This window comes from Triticum dicoccoides, chromosome 2A, assembly GCF_002162155.2.
Source record: "Triticum dicoccoides isolate Atlit2015 ecotype Zavitan chromosome 2A, WEW_v2.0, whole genome shotgun sequence".
In the NCBI taxonomy this organism is placed as follows: Eukaryota; Viridiplantae; Streptophyta; class Magnoliopsida; order Poales; family Poaceae; genus Triticum; species Triticum dicoccoides.
The window spans coordinates 47,311,697-47,330,621 of record NC_041382.1 but is presented as its reverse complement, the minus strand read 5'-3'; the positions used below and the strand labels follow the sequence as shown (position 1 = coordinate 47,330,621).

Sequence of the window (18,925 nt, the reverse complement as noted above, 5' to 3'; positions counted from 1 at the left end):
ATGAGTGATAATTAATGTGGATCAGAGTATGTATAGTTTATTTTGCTTCTTTGTTTTTTCAGCACGTTATTTTGCGTGCAATTAGAAAGAAAAAGATATCGCACACACACATACAAACACTTTGAATAGCCAGAGGATATAGATACATTGATCAACATATCTATCAGATCAACATATCTATAGCCAGAGGATATAGATAGATCAGGACGACCCGTCACTGTAGCTTAGAGAAAACAAAACCAAATGAGTGACATCAATGTGACCATCTCCACCAGCTGTTTGATCTGCATGTCTGGTCTACAAAGCCAGCAGCCGAAGTCGACGACGCAGATCGACAGCAGAGCAGGAAGACATGGAGATTGCGGCTGAGTGCGAGCACCACATGGAGCCGGTGCTGGTGGCACCGAGCCAGCTGACGCCGGGGCACACCCTCTACCTCTCCAACCTCGACGACCAGTGCCTCCTCCGCTTCTCCGTCGAGTTCCTCTTCGTGTTTGCTGGTGCGGTCGACGTCGACGCCCTTAGGACGGCGCTGTCCAGGGTCCTCGTCGACTACTACCCACTCGCCGGCAGGCTCGGGCCCGGGGACGACGGCAAGCTTGTCGTCGATTGCAACGCGGAGGGGGCGCTTTTCGGGGAGGGCTCCCTGCCGGGGCTCACTGCCGACGAGTTCCTCCGGGGGTCTGTCATTGCTAAGCCTCACGAGTCTTGGAGGAAGCTGCTCCGCGGAGCCGAGGCGCGGAGCTTCCTTGCCGTGCCCCCACTCGTCGTCCAAGTGACTCACCTCGGTTGCGGCGGCACCGTCCTTTGCGCGGCCATCAGCCACTGCCTCTGCGACGGCATCGGCGCCGCGCAGTTTCTTCATGCGTGGGCGCGCGTCGCCAGGTTCGAAGCCGCTGATCACCACGTCACGCCCTTCCATGACCGCTCAGTCCTGAGGCCACGCTGCCCTCCGCGCATCGCGTTCGAGCACCAGGAATACGCCATGAACTCCCTCCCCGGCGACGGTGACCCGGTGGTGACGCCCAGCCTCTTCGTCGGACCGCTGGCGCCGGTGTCTCTGACCTTCACGGGGGCACACGTCCAGCGCCTCAAGGACCGGTGCGCGCCGTGGCTCGAGGAGTGCACATCCTTCGAGGCGCTCGCGGCGCACGTCTGGCGCGCGTGGGTGCGGTCCCTCGGTCCTCCGAGCGACCTCCGCGTGAACAGGGCCGGCCCTGTGTTTTGGAAGACCCTAGGCGAACTCGGCGACATGGGCCCCTATGTCGTAAGATCATATATATGTATGTATGCGTGTGATACATAAACATATATATAAGAGTAATCTTTTAACCATGCATCTTTAGTTTGAAATTTGACTATTATAATTATTGGACAATGCCATATTACGACAGAAATACTCAAAAGATAGCAAAACAAAACTAAAATGACATGATTATCTCAAAAAAGAAATAAATTCGACTCACCCCATTGACAACAATAATACTCCATTGCTTCAAAAAAGGTTTCTTCGGGCGTTTCTTGATGCAAAGTCATTAAGGGCACTATCAAGATCAACATTAGATGAGTTATCGTCCGAAAAAGCTTCTTAGGCAACGTAGCATGTTGTGCCCTAAAATTATATAAAAGTAAAGAGTATACAAAGAATTAGAAATTTATAAATCGGATGATCGAAACCCTAGATATGGACATAGAATGACTAAAGATTAGGATGGTTGAATGTATACTATGTAGAAGAGTATACATAAAAATTTTGAAACTTCAGATGGATAGTTGAATACCTAGTAAAGAAACTACTCAAATTGAGGGATCGATGAATGGATCAGGAGTCGTGGATACGTATTGTCCTGAGTCCTGACACTCACATACGTATAACATATTAACCTATTGCCGGATGGCCGGGTTGCCGGCACGGCCGCACAGCGCAACAACAGTCTGTCGGACTGCCGCGCGCAGCAGCGACAACGAGCGGCCAAGGTGCTTAGCGGCGGAGCGACGGGCCGACGATACGACGAAAGACGAACCGACGATTGAAGGCACAAGCCAGATCTTCCGATTGATTTGTTTCACATGTATACACGTGCGCTGTGCGGCCGTCGTGGCTGATGCTTCGCTAATCTCTACCTAGTTACCTTTTTTTTAACTTTCTACCTAGCTACGTGACGGGCCAAGCACATCTCATTTATTTTTCCACACAATTTTTTCCTTATCTATTTTTTTTCTTATACTCTATATGTATACACATCATGGGCCCCCCTTCGGCCTGGGCCCTGGGCCGCTGCCCCTCTGCCCATGCCCCAGGGCCGGCCCTGCGCGTGAAACTCCTCTTCACCGTCGACATCCGCCGTCGGGTGAAGCCGGGCCTCCCTGAAGGGTACTACGGCAACGACTTCGTGCTCGCGTGCGCCGAGTCGACGGCTGGGCAGTTGGCGGCGCCGTCCGGCGAGCACCACGCAACGAGGCTAGTGCGGGTGGCCAAGGACTACGTCCGCTCCACGGTTGACCTCCTCGATCTGCGACGGGACGCCATGCCAGACCCGTCGGCAGGGCCGGCCCTGTGTTTTGGGCGACCCTAGGCGAACTCGGCGACATGGGCCCCTATGTCGTAAGATCATATATATGTATGTGTGCGTGTGATACATAAACATATATATAAGAGTAATCTTTTAACCACGCATCTTTAGTTTGAAATTTGACTATTATAATTATTGGACAATGCCATATTACGACAGAAATACTCAAAAGATAGCAAAACAAAACTAAAATGACATGATTACCTCAAAAAAGAAACAAATTCGACTCACTCCATTGACAACAATAATACTCCATTGCTTCAAAAAAGGTTTCTTCGGGCGTTTCTTGATGCAAAGTCATTAAGGGCACTATCAAGATCAACATCAGATGAGTTATCATCCGAAAAAGCTTCTTAGGCAACGTAGCATGCTGTGCCCTAAAATTATATTAAAGTAAAGAGTATACAAAGAATTAGAAATTTATAAATCGGATGATCGAAACCCTAGATATGGACATAGAATGACTAAAGATTAGGATGGTTGAATGTATACTATGTAGAAGAGTATACATAAAAATTTTGAAACTTCAGATGGATAGTTGAATACCTAGTAAAGAAACTACTCAAATTGAGGGATCGATGAATGGATCAAGAGTCGTGGATACGTACTGTCCTGAGTCCTGACACTCACATACGTATAACGTATTAACCTATTGCCGGATGGCCGGGTTGCTGGCACGGCCGCACAGCGCAACAACAGTCTGCCGGCCTGCCGCGCGCAGCAGCGACAACGAGCGGCCAAGGTGCTTAGCGGCGGAGCGACGGGCCGACGATACGACGAAAGACGAACTGACGATTGAAGGCACAAGCCAGATCTTCCGATTGATTTGTTTCACATGTATACACGTGCGCTGTGCGGCCGTCGTGGCTGATGCTTCGCTAATCTCTACCTAATTACCTTTTTTTTAACTTTCTACCTAGATACCTGACGGGCCAAGCACATCTCATTTATTTTTCCACACAATTTTTTCCTTATCTATTTTTTTTCTTATACTCTATATATATACATCATGGGCCCCCCTTCGGCCTGGGCCCTGGGCCGCCGCCCCTCTGCCCATGCCCCAGGGCCGGCCCTGCCTGTCGGCGAGCCTGGTGATCTCGACGTGGACGCGGATGGGGCTGGAGGACCTGGACATCGGGGCCGGGCGGCCGGTGCACGTGGGCCCGCTGACCAGCGAGACGTACTGCTTGTTCCTCCCGGTGGTCGACGATCCCCGTGGCGTGACTGCGCTGGTGTCGGTCCCGGAGGCGGCCGCCGAGAGGTTGGAGGACGACTTCCTTCATGGGTTGGAATTGGATGACATGCATGACGTGGAAAACGACGAGCAGTAATGGTTGAAGGCTAGAGTTCAAGGAAATATATGTATTGGATGTTTTTCCTACTATACCTTATTAACCTTTCTTGCGCTTTGGCCTTTGAGGAGCGAATTTCATTTTCTAAAAGGTGAAGGTATGTACGGTTCAGTGGCAAGATCCACTACTCAATGACTTTAGAGAAAGGTGTTACAGCTCCATGGTGGCAATACACCCTCATGATATATGCATTATCTCCCTGCAGTCTATTGATTTTTTTTCAAAGAATCATATTTTTAAACCGTAATTCTAATTTAATATCTTATATATGAATTTAATTAGAAAATTGTGTAGAACTTGAATATGATGTTTTTTTACATGTTAAATATTTTTAAAATGCTATTTAGGGTGCAATGTTAATCAATGGCATACAATCCGTCTTCCTTTCATACCAGCGATCTGTATTGCAACATGTAAAATTAAAAGTTAATATTTGAGAAATATTATAATCCTTGGGCATGTTGTACTTGCACCAGGTTCTCTCTTTGTACATGCTTCATGATCTAAGACTACCTTTTCTTGGCGAAATTCACGCGCGTACTTACCAGCGGACTACACATTTTTTTAGTGAATACACAAATAATTTTTATAGGATGTACATACACTTATAAAATTCATGAACATCAGAAGTACATGAAGGTTTATTTTGAAAACATCCAAACAATTCGTGTAATAGTCATGAATGTTAATAGTGGAACCGATAAGGAGAGAGGTGTTTTGGAGGCCGAGCTCCATGGAGGCCTTTATTTTTGAAAAATTCAAATTCAAACTTTTATGGTTCAAAAAATTCTGAAAAAATATGCATGTATGCAAGGATGTAACCCACATATGTGTAAAAATTCATGATGAAATACCTTGTGTTGCGACTTGTACAAAAAAGACAAATTCATGGCCTGGGAGGATGAATAGTATCATGTGTTAAACAGACCCAGATTTGTCTTTTTGCACATCCATCATTTCAATGTATTTTAAACTGAAAATTTACACACATGTGTGTTATGCCTTCAAGTATATCTGTATTTTTCAGAAATTTTTTTAAATGTAAAAAATATGGATTTTGATGAAATTTCAAATTTGAATTTGGAGGCCTCACTGGAGGCCGAGCTGCAAAAGGGATTTCCGAACAGATAAGTACAATCTTAATTTGTGTTTCATCTGTTGCATAGACGCGGCTTCCTCGGTGTCGAACAGCACCACAAAGATGATGCTTGAGTGTGGTCGTAAGTGCAGGCCACCAATATGACGAGTCAGAATTAAAATTGGATCGAAATGATAGCGGCCCGGGTAAAAAATATTTATTGTACAGTTGCAACGCACGGACATTGTGTCATCAGGAATAAATTGCTATATTATCCTTGATTGTAGTCTGATAAAGGTGAAGTTAATGTGCATATGCTCATTGTTTATATTTATTAACTAACAAAGGTTTGCTTGTTTGCCATTGTTTAATCAACTTTTATGCAATACTCTTTAAAATTATTCATGCACCGTTTCCCAGTACCATACCAACATGATAAACATAATTTCTTCATTAACCTATTGAGTACTACAACATAGCCTTTCAAAAAAAAGTACTACAACATAGCGGATACTGAATTTGGCATTGTACTGAAGACAAAACAATGCTACCCATGTCACTTGTTGGCACTTGGCAATAACCATTATGGGCGTGCCATGCCTGGCCTTCATGTTTAGAGTGCACTTTAGTTTATGTTGTTATTTAATGAAGAAGATATTTTAGGTAAGTATGTTTCATGCTTTGTAATAAGTTATAATATTAGCCAAATGACTTGCCCAAAAAGAAAAATCTGAACATATTCTTTGACTTCTCCGAATAACAGTAACTTGGAATATGTATCCATCCTTTACTAGAAGGATTTGACAAGCTCCATGTTTATGATCTACCATCACCACCTACCGAGAGCACACCAGTTGTGATATCCTCTCAGTGCACGCTTTGAATCACCATCTTTTTAGGTTTTGTGATAGCTCAACACATAGGACAAGTGGTACTTTAAACCACCATCTTGGGAATATGGCTTGCCTATGTTTCCACACCGTAATCCAATATATTCAATTATTATTATTTGTAGCATTTGGATTATTTTTTTCAAATAGCTTTCTTATATGTTGCCAAGAATAACGAGCGCGGAAAAGTGTGGCTTCATGTTCTCGTGTCTATTCAGATTCCATCAAACTAGCAAATTTCCTTCTGCAACATGGCAAATCCTAAGCATGGCAATTATCGCCATTTTTTCTGGGCTAGCAATTTTCCATGCTACAATCATGTCCAATCCCCGAAAATGCTTGGCAAGTACATTCCTGGAGTATGACAATTTTTAGATAGTTTCTTTTATACAACATGACAATTTTTACTTTAGAACATGGTAAATCCTTCACAACAACACGGTATCTTTATTTGTTCTCACATGGCAATTCTGAAACATTCACTGGGAGTGGTTATTTTGAGCGAACGAAATTGTCCGTTCATTCCTCACTACTAGGGCACCGGGTTATCGCTCTGGGGGGGGGACCACCAGATCTGATGTTCGACATATATTGGGGGTCCAAAAACTATGGACCAGGCCAGAACCGTGTGCATGTTGATGGAGGCAACCGTGATCCGTGTGCGGTCGCCCCAAAGGAGCCGGATCCGCGTCCAAATCACAGAAGATGAGTGAGAACCACATCCAGGATGCTGGATCCATGTTGAGGTCACTGAAGAGGAGCAGGATCCAATTCCAGGATTCCAAATCCGGGTGGGGTCATCGGAGACTAGATGGATCCGAACTGAGGTTGTCGGAGATGAGCAGGATCCTTGTCCAGTCCATCAGGACCGCGTCAGAGTCGGTAGTTACGTTAGAGCCGTTTAGAGTGCATACCATCCGCCAACCACTTGTGTGAGAGGAAAGTTCCATCTCCTTCCTCTTCCTTCCGCACAGACCATCTCATCTTCCTGCCAATGGCATATAAGACCAGACACCCATGGCATGGGAAGCAAGCCAATTAATAGCGGCTGCCTCGTGTCCAGCTGGCTGTTTATTTTTCTACTGCCCCGGCCTTTTGCCGCAACGTTGTTGCCCCGCCCACAGTAACGGAAAGGCTTTTCCGCCCCTTGTTTTAATCTACAGTATTGAGTGTCTAACTATTGAGTTGATGCTGCAAAAGGGCAAAATATATCGAGGCAACAAAGGTGACTCTGAATCTACGCATCGCCTCGGCAGCCTCCATATTATTATGGAGTGCGCTTTATACGGGTGATGGAATTTGACAATATGCTTTTTCAAAGAATTGCTCTAAGGCCTTGTAAAATGCAAGGTGCTTAGGGGAGGTGCTTAGAGAAATAAATCAGGCTTTCCTTAAGCACCGGTGCCTATTTCTACACGAGAGACGCTTCACTAAGTGTCTCTCCTGTAGAAATAGGCATCGGTGCTTCAGAAAAATTCGGTTTATTTTTTTAAGCATCTCCCATTGTACAAGGCCTAAGATCGTGCGAGGACTAGAGCAATCTACGTTAGGACATGAGACACGCGCCACCCACATAAGGTGGTTGATCGCTAGCATGTTATCAGCATGGGGTCCTAATTAGCGCCTTAGGGCATGTACAATGGTTGATAAGATAGTCTTATCTTAAGTCTTGCATGTAATTTAGAGATGACAAAAGAAGATGTATACAATGGGTCATCTCTTAGCCTTATCTTCAATAATTAGTTATTCCTAAAAATATGGTGAGACATATTGTGCTAAGAGATCATCTCTTGTCTTCTCTTAAATAAGAGAAGACAAGCCTTTTCTTATGATTTCTCTCTCCTCCACCTCATCATTTATCCTACGTGGCATTGCTAAGATAGAACCATTGTACATGCCCTTAAGCGCCTCAAGATTTCGCTACCACTCACGCATGCCACTAGCTGACTGCAGCCCATAAGTTAGCGACCGCTGTTGTGGCTCGCATTGCTCAGTGGTTGCCCGCTAGATCGCTACTAGTATATATTAGGTTTACAGGACCTCCTAATCGGCGCTTTAGGAGCCAGTTGAGCCAACTGGCGCTCACTGTGGTACGCCAGTGGGCCACCACTAACATTGCTATCGGGAGGAATCGAACAGGCGCCATTAAGATTAGCGCGCAAGTGGCTGACCACTTGTGCCACAACGCCTTAGTGGTAATATTGGTGCACGTATGTCTGAAGATGATGAGGACACCACAACCATCAACAAGTCTCCAACAATTATAGGTCCAATCACAAGAAGTCGCGCCAAACTAATAAGTTATCAGGTGAACGCTAACTTAAGTTTACCTTATAACCTTGATGACACAACTATGCTTTCATCCTCATTGTTACTGGTTGAACTTAGGTATCACATGGAAGAAATCCAACAACTTATGAGCTCTTGAAGCAAGCGGTCTGGAGTAACGAGTTTGAAGAAAACAAGTTTCAAGTGAAGCCGATGCTGTCAGTTTTTACCTCTGATGTTTCGTGGTGGCACACCCATATGGTGGAGCGACGGGGCCATAGGGGTACGTCAACAGAAGCTAAATCAAATTATCTTTCCAATGCAAAAAACCTCACATCATTTGAAGTTGTGAGTCAAAAGTACTAGTCATTCTCGTGGAAGGTGTCCAGGCTGTCAAGGCTTCGTGAATTCCCGAGGAGCTCTGCAACAACTCCCAAAGTTGACTGCTTATTCACCCAAGGAAACTATGCAAACCTGCTTACTTTTAAAACAATTTTCACACCGAGCCAAGGGGGGTTGTCCCTGCTATAAAACCCCATCTCCGCCATCCTCTAAAAAGCCTTTTATCAAACCATTCAGCTACAAGCTTATGCAACAAGACTGCTAGAGATATCCGAGAGATCTTGCTACCTTTGCTCTTGTGAGTTCATTCGGATTCACGAGAAGGAGCCTGGTTCCCCCTAGTTCGTGCTTCCGGCCGTTTTGTGTGGATTAGTCCCGATTTGTGGTTCTGCGATTGTTTGGACAGCGGGTTGGAGTTCTTGTAGCTTCGGTCAGCCATCCCCAACGTATGGGTTGCATCCAACCTTGGAAGGTATAAAGCTAGTTATCCCGGATGCTTGCATCTAGTTATCCCTCCCGATTCGATCCTGCGACGTGAAGAACGGGCCACCCTCGGGCGTGAACTCATTCATCGGGTTCCCACCTATCATCTGGCATCAGAGCCTTCGTTGACACGGTAGGATCTGTTATCCAAGTTTATCTTGCTATAATCCCTTTAGATCGAGTGTTTTTCATGCTATATTTTCTATCCTAGAAGTCCAAAGCCCCACCAAAAATAAATCCAAGCCTTGTTGGTGCTGAGATCTTGTTGTTGCATACCTTGCATGTTCTTCATCTTTTAGATCTGCACCAAGTTTATCTTCGTAATTGCTTTCAGATTTGGTTGTTGTGCTTTGGAAAAAGAGAGAGAAAAAAGAGTGGCAAAAAAATCAAAGAGAGAAAAAAAGAGTGGAAAAAAAGTCAAGAGAGAAAAAGAAAGTGTTGTGTAAGATCCATTAGTTTCAGCTTGATAGAAAAATTTCAGAAGCTTGTGTGTTGTGTTTTTCAATCTTGGTGCAAAGGTGCAGCAGATCCATCCACTTATTTTTCTTGGTTTGCATCAACTTGATTTCAGCACAAGCCCATTTTTGTTTACCCCACCGAGCTCCACCAAAAACCGAAGCTAGTTATTGATCCCTGTATTTCAATCACTTTAACACATCCGAGATAAGCATGATCTGATGTGAACTCATAAGAACTTTTATGAGTAAGAGGTGAGGTTGTGTGATTCCACAAAATTATCCTATTCCACTTTTGGCCTTACTAACATGGCAGGATCTAGATCGAGTGTTCATGGAGAAAACCATGGGGGAGAAGATGCCCTGGTCACACGTGCCGAGCTGCAGCGATTCGAGAACAACTTACTCCAAGCCATGGAAAGGATGCTTCATGAGCGTCCTTCGGCGGGTGGTGATAGGATTCGACACCGACAACACCCTATTGATCCACTTGAGGAAGTTAGCGATGAGAATTCTGTGCATGCTGCTATTGATGGTGACTTGGAGGATGATAACAACAACCATGGTGGACATGTGGCTGCTGCTCGTGGGCGTGGTGCTGCTGCTCATGGAGGACAGCGAGGAGGACAACTTCGAGTGCGAGTCCATGGTCCTCGTGGGCACTACTATGACCCTCATGAGCATGTTGCTCGTGGTCATGGAGATGATTTTGATGATTATGATGGTGTCCCATACCGTCATGCTGCTCAAGATGGGCATCGTGCAGAACATTGTGATCGAGATGACATAGCAAGAATCAAGTTGCACATCCCCAAGTTCATAGGAAAGGAAGACCCCAATGCATATTTTGATTTGGAAGAGCAGTGTGATCAGATTTTCGTATCCATAACCTTGCTGATCCGAAGAGAGTAAACCTTGCTTGTGTTGAGTTTTCTGGTTATGCACTCACTTGGTGGAACCAACTACAAGAAAATCAGCTGCTGCTAGGCCGTGATCATATTGACACTTGGGAAGAGATGAAACAAGCCATGAGGCGAAGGTTTGTTCCCTCACAATATCAAAGAGATCTCCGAAACAGATTGCAGCGCCTCAGCCAAGGTACGCACACGGTGGATGAGTAATATAAAGAGATAGAATTGTTGTTGGTTCGTGCTCGTAGTCATGAAGATAAGGAGTCAAAGATAGCAAGATTTTTGCATGGTCTCAACAATGAAATTTCTGATGTTGTGGAGATGTTTCCCTATAACACTACAAGAATCAGCTACTTTGCCATCTGCCACGGCAGATGGCAAAGGCATGTTCGGCGGACGGCAAAGGTCTTTGCCGTCTGCCGTGGACGGCAAAAGGCCACGGCAAAGTAAGGTTCGGCAAAGAGCTACTTTGCCGTCTGCTTCGAGCGGTTGATGGCAAAGGGCTCTTTGCCATCAGCAGCGGAGGGCAAAGAATGCAGACGACAATAAATGCGTTGTTACTCCGTTAGGTGGTTAACGGCAGGCCTTTGCCGTCCGCCGCGGACGGCAAAGCCTTTGCCGTCAACCACTGTAGGCAAACTGACCAAATTGGTCAGCCTCCCAGGAAGCACAGTTGCCTGCCACGTGGCCTCTTTGCCGTCCGCTGCTGATGGCAAAGAGCCCTTTGCCGTCGGTGGCAGACGGCAAAGAGCCTACATATTGTCTCTTTTTTCTATTTTTTTAATTCAACAATTTTCACAGCAAATATATATGATATATATAGATATATTTCACAGGGCTATTTAACAGCAATCATATCACATATCCAGCACATAAGTTTCATCCATTCATACATAAGCAAGTTCCATCAAGTTCCATCCATACACATTGTTCCATCCATATACATATTACAATGCAAAGTTTCATCAACATAGCAAGTTCCATCATAGCAAGCTAGATACAATGCAAAGTTTCATCATAGAAAAAGCAAGCACTCCATCATAGCAAGCTAGCTTCCATGAAGTGAATGAAATCTGCAAAATGGCAAATAAGAAAGTTAGAAATAGGTGACTAGAAGAAGAAGACTAGAACAAGAAGTATATGTCATTTATGAGCTAACTTAGGTGAAATGGATCATATATGAGCTAACTAAGTTGAAATGGGTCGTTTGTGAGCTAACTTAGTTGAAATGGATCATTTATGAGCTAACTTAGTTGAAATGGGTCATTTATGAGCTAACTAAGGTGAAGGGCATCGTTTTTGAGCTAACTAAGGTGAAATGGATCGTTTTTGAGCTAAGTAAGGTGAAATGGATCGTTTTTTAGCTAACTTAGGTGAAATGGATCATTTATGAGCTAACTTAGGTGAAATGGATCATTTATGAGCTAACTTAGGTGAAATGGATCATTTATGAGCTAACTTAGTTGAAATGGGTCGTTTATGAGCTAACTAAGGTGAAATGGATCGTTTTTTAGCTAACTAAGGTGAAATGGATCATTTTTGAGCTAACTTAGGTGAAATGGATCATTTATGAGCTAACTTAGTTGAAATGGGTCGTTTATGAGCTAACTAAGGTGAAATGGATCGTTTATGAGCTAACTAAGGTGAAATGGATCGTTTTTGAGCTAACTAAGGTGAAATGGATCGTTTTTAGCTAACTTAGGTCAAATGGATCATTTAAGAGCTAATTTAGGTGAAATTGATCGTTTTTAACTAACTTAGGTGAAATGGATAGTTTAGGAGCTACTCTAGGTAAATTGGGTCATTTTAGAGCTAACTTGGATAAACTGGATCATTTATAAGCTAACCTAGGTAAGATGGGTCATTTTGGAGCTAACCCAGGTGAAATGGGTCATTTTGGAGCTAACCTAGGTGAAATGGGTCATTTTGGAGCTAACCTAGGTGAAATGGGTCATTTGAAAGCTAACGTTGGTAAAATGGATCATTTAGGAGCTAATCTAGGTAAAATGGGTCATTTTAGAGCTAACTTGGATAAATTGGATCACTTATAAGCTAACTAAGGTAAAATGGGTCATTTTAGAGCTAACTTAGGTAAAATGGATCATTTATGAGCTAACTAAGCTAATTATGCAATTTTTGACATAAGTAAGCTAAGTACAGATCGTTTTAGAGCTAACTTAGGTAAAATGGATGGTTTATGAGGTCAGTAAGCTTATTAAGTCATTTTGGAGGAAAAGAAGATAACTCTAGGTCATTATGGTAAGCATATTGGAGGAAATAAAGCTAAGTCTAGGTCTTTATGCATTTGTTAAGCAGAACACTAGAGAAACTTACCATGATCAGAGAGGTGTAGGAGCGGGCTGGCTCGTGCCAGTAGCTGGAGAAGGATCGTGCGATGCGTGTCTGGAGTTAAGCTGCACCAAAGATCATTTCCAATGTCTCGTTAGCATTATGACACTCAAATGTTAAGACTAGCAAGTAATGTCCATTTAAATTAAACTCACCGTGCTCCCAGGAGCAATCACTAGCATCGGTGGAGCAGTCTGACCGGACTTCTCACACACAGACTGCACATTTGGTTTTCACAACAGAGTCATACTAGTTAGTAATGAGACTCAAATGTTTAGACTAGCAAGTAATCTGCAGAAGAAACTTACCACAAGGAGCTCGTACATGACCCTTTCCTGCATGTCATTCCGTGCCCTCTCCTCCTCCAACATCTTTGTCGTCTTCTCCTCCAACCCCCACTGCCTCTCCGCCGCCTCTGCCAGAAGTTTCTCCGTTCTATCTCTCTCACTCTGTATAGCAGCCTGTAACACCACGCACATGACCATTTGTAATCATTGATGGAAGCGCACACAATGTAATGGAGAAAGATAGCTAAGTACGTATAACTAACCTTGATGGCGAGTTGGACTGGCCGTTCACGAGGCCTTATCTCAGGAGCGGAGCTCGACTGGCGCGCCTTGATCTTCGGGAGAGTGCTAGGACAACGGATAAGTCCATCTCCCATGGCTATGGAGCCATGGGACCTCCCGCCACCAGATACCATCAACAACTCTGTATCAATGGGACCCTTGCTCGGGTTAAAGTCCTCCCCTTTCCTCGCCTTCCCCTGGTCTCTATATTGCACGAGCTTGTCGTGGGCGGAGATGTTGGTGAAGTTCTTTGGATCATCAAGGTCAGACGCAGAGAATGCCTTGACTTTCTTGTAAGGGCCAGTGTGGGCCATGGCATACAGGTCATACACCTCTGGCACCTTATCCGCCTTATTGTAGCGTGCCTGAAAGAGAGAAACAAAGTAAATTAGTAATTAAAGGGCTAAAGCTAGCATGATGAATGAATTGCATGAATCATGAAGCAAACCACATACCCAGTTCCGCCCGTACTGAAATAAGTTGGAGTTGCCTTGATGGTGTGGCACACCTTCCATTTGGGCACGTTTGTCCTTGGCCTCGTTGTGGGTGGCCCGCCATTCTTTTGAGCACCACACATTGACCAACACCTCCCAACAATCCATCCGATCCTCACACCATCTCGGAGGGGCCTAAGTTAGCAAATAGAAACTTGAGCGCTACGGCTATGAATTACTAAATGAAGGAAGTAAGTACAAGGCCTGAAGAATTACCTTCATGTACTGCTCCTTACTCAAGAACTTATCGCGACACTCCTGCTTGGGCTTCTTGATACCACACCCGGCGTAGTAGTCTCGAACAGCCTGCACCCGAACTGCATGCCGTAAGTTCTGCAGTAGGCGCTTGCACTCCTTGTCGATAACATCTGTCGCCTCCTCCTCGTATCCCTCCTCACACCTGTAGAATGTCTGCAATCAAATGAGACAATATTGATTAGTTCAATTAATAACTAGCTAGTTGAAGATTTTTAATTATGTAAAGGGGAAATTACCCAGAACTTTCTGATCACCACGTCTGCCCTCGTCTTGCACAAGACACCGTCGATAATCTCGCCCGGCGGGGCCGGGGCAGCCAAGTAGTGCTCCCAACTCAATCCAACCTCTGGAAGCCGACCCTCACCAGGCAATGTGACAAACCCCGGGAAGTTTTGCCGAATCGGAACTCCAAGGACGGAGTTGGGCCGGCGGACACTTTCATGGTGGTCCCAACCTGTCGTGGTTTTGTCACGGCAGATGTCCTTAGTGTCAGGACTTAGTCGCGAGGCCAACGCATCTATGTGGTAGCTTGAGAGGGGTTGAGTGGAACGAGAGATGCAGGGCGGATCAACACGCAAGACAAGGATTTAGACAGCTTTGGGCCCCGGGAAACATCATCCGGTAATAGCCCTACATACTGTTTGAGGCTAGGTCTCATTATCATCATGAGGGATTCGCCGTCAACCGGCTCTCCTCTTTGTGTCTAGCCCTAAGATTGTTTTTTCTTGCTTGTCGCTTGTAGCTTGTAGCTTGTCCCTCTATGGGGAGCCCTGCCCCTCCTTATATATGTTGAAGGGGCGGGTTACATGTGGAGTCCTATTAGGATTAGGACTAGTCTATCTCTAATACAAACTAGATACAAGTCCTGGTCTTAACTCCTTGTAAGGTAAATATTCCTCATGCCTTTCCTCTTAAACCGGCCCACCATAGTATGAACCGGCCTTCATGAACCGCCCGTTGGGCCACCGGGTCTTCTCGCTCCTCTGACCCGCCTGCCGGATTACCAATGAATCATAAACCGCCAGGTCCAAACGGGTCACCAGTGAATCGTCAAGTCTCATCCGGGTCTCAAGTAAATCGCCAAGTCTGGCCGGGTTAAAGTTCTGGTCGGTTTACGCCGCGGGGTATATCCCCGACATTAGCCCCCAAGTTTAGCTTGGATTTATCCATGGTAAACTTATGCTGCAAAATAAACACAAGAACCAATTTGACAGGTTGTGCTCCGGATTAAGAATTCTTGTAGACCGGCACCTGATCATCCTTAAATCCTTGTCATTTCCTCCTTCTAGACAATCCGGGTCAATAACCAGCCTCATACTCAAATTGCTGACGTTGGTTTCTCATAGGAAAATATTGTGAAGAATAATCCACTTGAGTCGGCTTCCAAAGCGCCGGTTTAAAAAATATAGGTCTTGAAATACTCATCTGATATTCAGCCGGTTTGAAGATATAAAACTTGCCGGTTTAATATTACCAAAATTGTCGGGTTATAAAAACTGATAATTTCGGGTCATGATTGTTTCCAACGCCGGTTCATGATTGTTGCCAACGCCGGTTCATGATTGTTGCAGACACCGGGTCATAATGATTGGTGACGCCGGGTCAATAATTGTTGGTGACGCCGGGTTATAATTGTTGCAGACACCGGGTTAATCTGGTTAGCTCAAAACTGAAAATTGGAAGATATTTCTCCCTATATGCATATTACCTGTAGCTCTCAGGTCTTGAGCAGAACAAAGTGATGGTTTAAGACTTGCTTCAATATGAATACTGCCACTTAGGAAGAAATCCATGTTGTTCATCCCAGTCACGAGTAAAAACTGAACACTCCATATTATGTAGCCCCCAAGTGTCGGGTTGTCATGCTTGCAGCAACTTGGGACTTGTAATTGCCTGATGCTCAAAAAACTTCAACCAGTGTAGCCCCCAAGGGCCGGGTCATTATGCAATAATGAGCAGGAACTTTATAAATATGATCATGTAAACTTGAGCAGTGATGTGCAGCCCCCAAGGGCCGGCTCATTATGATATGATGAGTCGGGTCTTCAATAAAATGAGCAAAAAATGACTTTGCATTAGCCCCCAAGTGTTATGGTGCATGCTTGCAGTGACATGAGACTTGCATATTTGATATAATCTTAAGTTGAATAATGTAGCCCCCAAGTGCCGGGTCGTAAGCCTGCAGCGACTTGGGACTATTCCTTCAATTGTAAAATAAATCATATCCTTTGATAATATAATAGCCATTGCGCTAAAGCGACTTTGAAAACCTTAATCATAATACTGGTTATTGATAACCATAATAAAATCCAGCCATGTTGGCTATTTGAAGATTTGAATAATATAATCCAATGATTTATGAGCGCATGATTCCAATGACGCAATCCAAATATATACTGGCGACTTATAGTCAAAAGCCAGGCCGGTTTAACAAACACCGGATAATTTCTCATCATATACTGGCGACTTATTGTCTTAAAGCCAGGCCGGTTTAATAAACACCGGTGACTTATAATCATGCTTTATTCAACCTGTTTCTGCATACAACAGGTTTAAAGTGTCCTGGCGGTTTACCGCCGGACGGGTCATAATGCCCAACATATAACCTGGGTTTATAACCAAGGCTGCACTTAAGAATAATCAAATATAAAATATACCATACATGTGACATTGAATCACATCATTGGTTTTACCAACTTTTTGTAGTAAGGGTGATAATCCCAATCCTGAGTACTGATAACTCTTTCCATATTATGCCAGTTTATGATAAAACCGTACCGGGTTATGATGGACATCGGATTATCCATATATAATACTGGTGACTTATAGTCGAACCGGACCGGGTTAATAATCGTCGGATTATAATTGGTCATGTACTGACAACTTATAGTTGAAAGTCAAGCCGGGTTAACGAACACCGGATTACTCCATGATAAGATGGTAACATAAAATCAAACCGGGCAGATAGTCTCCGGATTAAGATTTGACCGTGTTCCGCCAATTTGTAATTTGTCAGTCGAACCGGATTAACAATGTCGGTTTAAAAACGCAACAGAAGTAAAAGGTCTTTAGCAAAAAAGAACAGAATTCAAGCAAAGGCAAAAATAAAATCATTGCAAATGAGGCTTTGAGCCGATCAAGAGGCATTACCATGGTCGGACATGACCAAGCCCCCAAAAAGGCGTAGCTATGGTTCGAGTCAGCCAGGTCCCCAAATGATGCTTTGGCATTACGCCGATCAAGAGGTGTAGCTATGGTTCGGGTTCGACCAAGCCCCCAAGTGATGTTGTGGCACTAGGCCGATCAAGAGGCGTGACTATGGTTCAGACGTGACCACAAGTCCCCAAGTGATGCTTTGGCATTACACCGATCAAGAGGTGTAGCTATGGTTCGGGTTCGACCAAGCCCCCAAGTGATGTTGTGGCATTGAGCCGATCAAGAGGTGTGACTATGGTTCAGACATGACCAAGCCCCCAAGTGATCAATAATATGATAAGCCAATAAGGCAGGATACCCATATTTGAACCGCGCATCATGGCAGCAGGTCCTCTTCGGCACCCTTTAACTTTTTGCAAGAGATAAATCCTTCTTGAACCGGGATTTTGAACCGGATTTGAGAGCTTCAAAGCTTTGTGGGAGAACAAATTTCCCTTAAACCGAATTGCAAACTGGAATCTTCATTTTCAGCCGGAAATTTTCTGACGGCCTTTCAACTCGAACTTGCGAGAAGTTAATTCCTTTTTGAACCGGACAATATTTAAACCAGATTTGAACCAGATACTAAGGGTTTCAGCGCTGTGTGGGAGACGGGATTTTCCTTAAACCGGATTATAAACCGGAAGCATCATTGTGAGCCGAAATATTTCTGACGGACTTCAAATTTTCATTAATATAACAGTAGCCTCCGGGACCGAATTATCTTTCTCTTCAACGCCATGGGGCACTTGAATTTGCTGAAACTGGCAAGACTTGCTGAGTCGTGTCATCGTAGCCCCCGAGTCTCAAAGGTGACTCAAGGAGTTGGTTCGAAATTCTCCATATTTGACCGTGATATAAACCGGCATAACTTGTATATCATTGGTGTTGATAACACGATGTGAATCCACAGAAGGTTGAGGTGACTGCGGCGGGTTGTAAATGATCCCGTATGAGCCGTGTCAGCAACTCGGCCAATGGTTCCTTCCAACTGGTGATTTGAAGTTAACCAAACTGTAGTGGCGGTGATTTGTGCGCCTGCCCATTGAACCACCCAGTGTAGACGGCGGTTGATAGTTATGATAATTTGCCTCCATTTTGTTGAAAGAAAAACCGGGCTACCCAAGCTGTGACTTACTCATACTCAATAAACAGCTCATGCAAACAGATGCGGCCCGGTATGTTGATGTAGACCAGGCCGCGAGAGACGGACGACAAGGACGACCGCAACATCAGAGGCAGCTCGGACAGATGAGTCGGTCACGGCATTGTAAGCCGATGCGGACGGGGAAGATCGGCACCGGTGTTGTAAACCGGCTCGAACGGGCGAGTTAATCGCGGTCGCGGTCGCGGCAAGCTGATGTAAACCGGGCCACAGGGACGACGACCTTCTCACGTTCATTCACCGGATGGTAGGACACGGACGAAACACCAGTGCAGAACGTTGCTAGCGCGTGCTCCGTGTCCGTAACATAGAGCCTCATTTGAAATGAACAATTGTCCTGCATAAACAGTATTGCAAACCAAGGCAAAGATAAACTGCTCTTTGATATGTGCTAATAAAATATATTTTAGATGGATATCACCTGATGTGTTTAGGCCGGAAATAACCCACCATGAAGTTGATGATAATTGTATGAAGCTGAAATTAATCACGGGTGAACCGGCCGTATTGTGGTAAACCGGTGCGGACGGGTGAGTCGGCCGT

At 44.7% G+C, this 18,925-nt stretch overlaps 1 protein-coding gene across 1 annotated transcript; it reads left to right on the top strand.

The window, feature by feature from the left end:
• The first annotated feature begins 352 nt into the window (after positions 1–352).
• On the top strand, positions 353–3,905 carry LOC119358886 (fatty alcohol:caffeoyl-CoA acyltransferase-like). Its single transcript, XM_037625285.1, has 3 exons — positions 353–1,187; positions 2,296–2,525; positions 3,638–3,905. The coding sequence occupies exons 1-3, from the start codon at positions 353–355 to the stop codon at positions 3,902–3,904; spliced, it is 1,332 nt and encodes a 443-aa protein (XP_037481182.1). The 3' UTR covers position 3,905.
• Positions 3,906–18,925: the final 15,020 nt, after the last annotated feature.

Bases quoted from the DNA above. Each gene is read 5' to 3' on its own strand.
- LOC119358886 (XM_037625285.1), top strand. From the start codon at position 353: ATGGAGATTGCGGCTGAGTGCGAGCACCACATGGAGCCGGTGCTGGTG. The intron at 1,188-2,295 runs CGAGCGACCTCC...CCTCTGCCCATG, and splicing joins GGTGCGGTCCCTCGGTCCTC to CCCCAGGGCCGGCCCTGCGC. The intron at 2,526-3,637 runs GCCATGCCAGAC...CCCATGCCCCAG, and splicing joins TCCTCGATCTGCGACGGGAC to GGCCGGCCCTGCCTGTCGGC.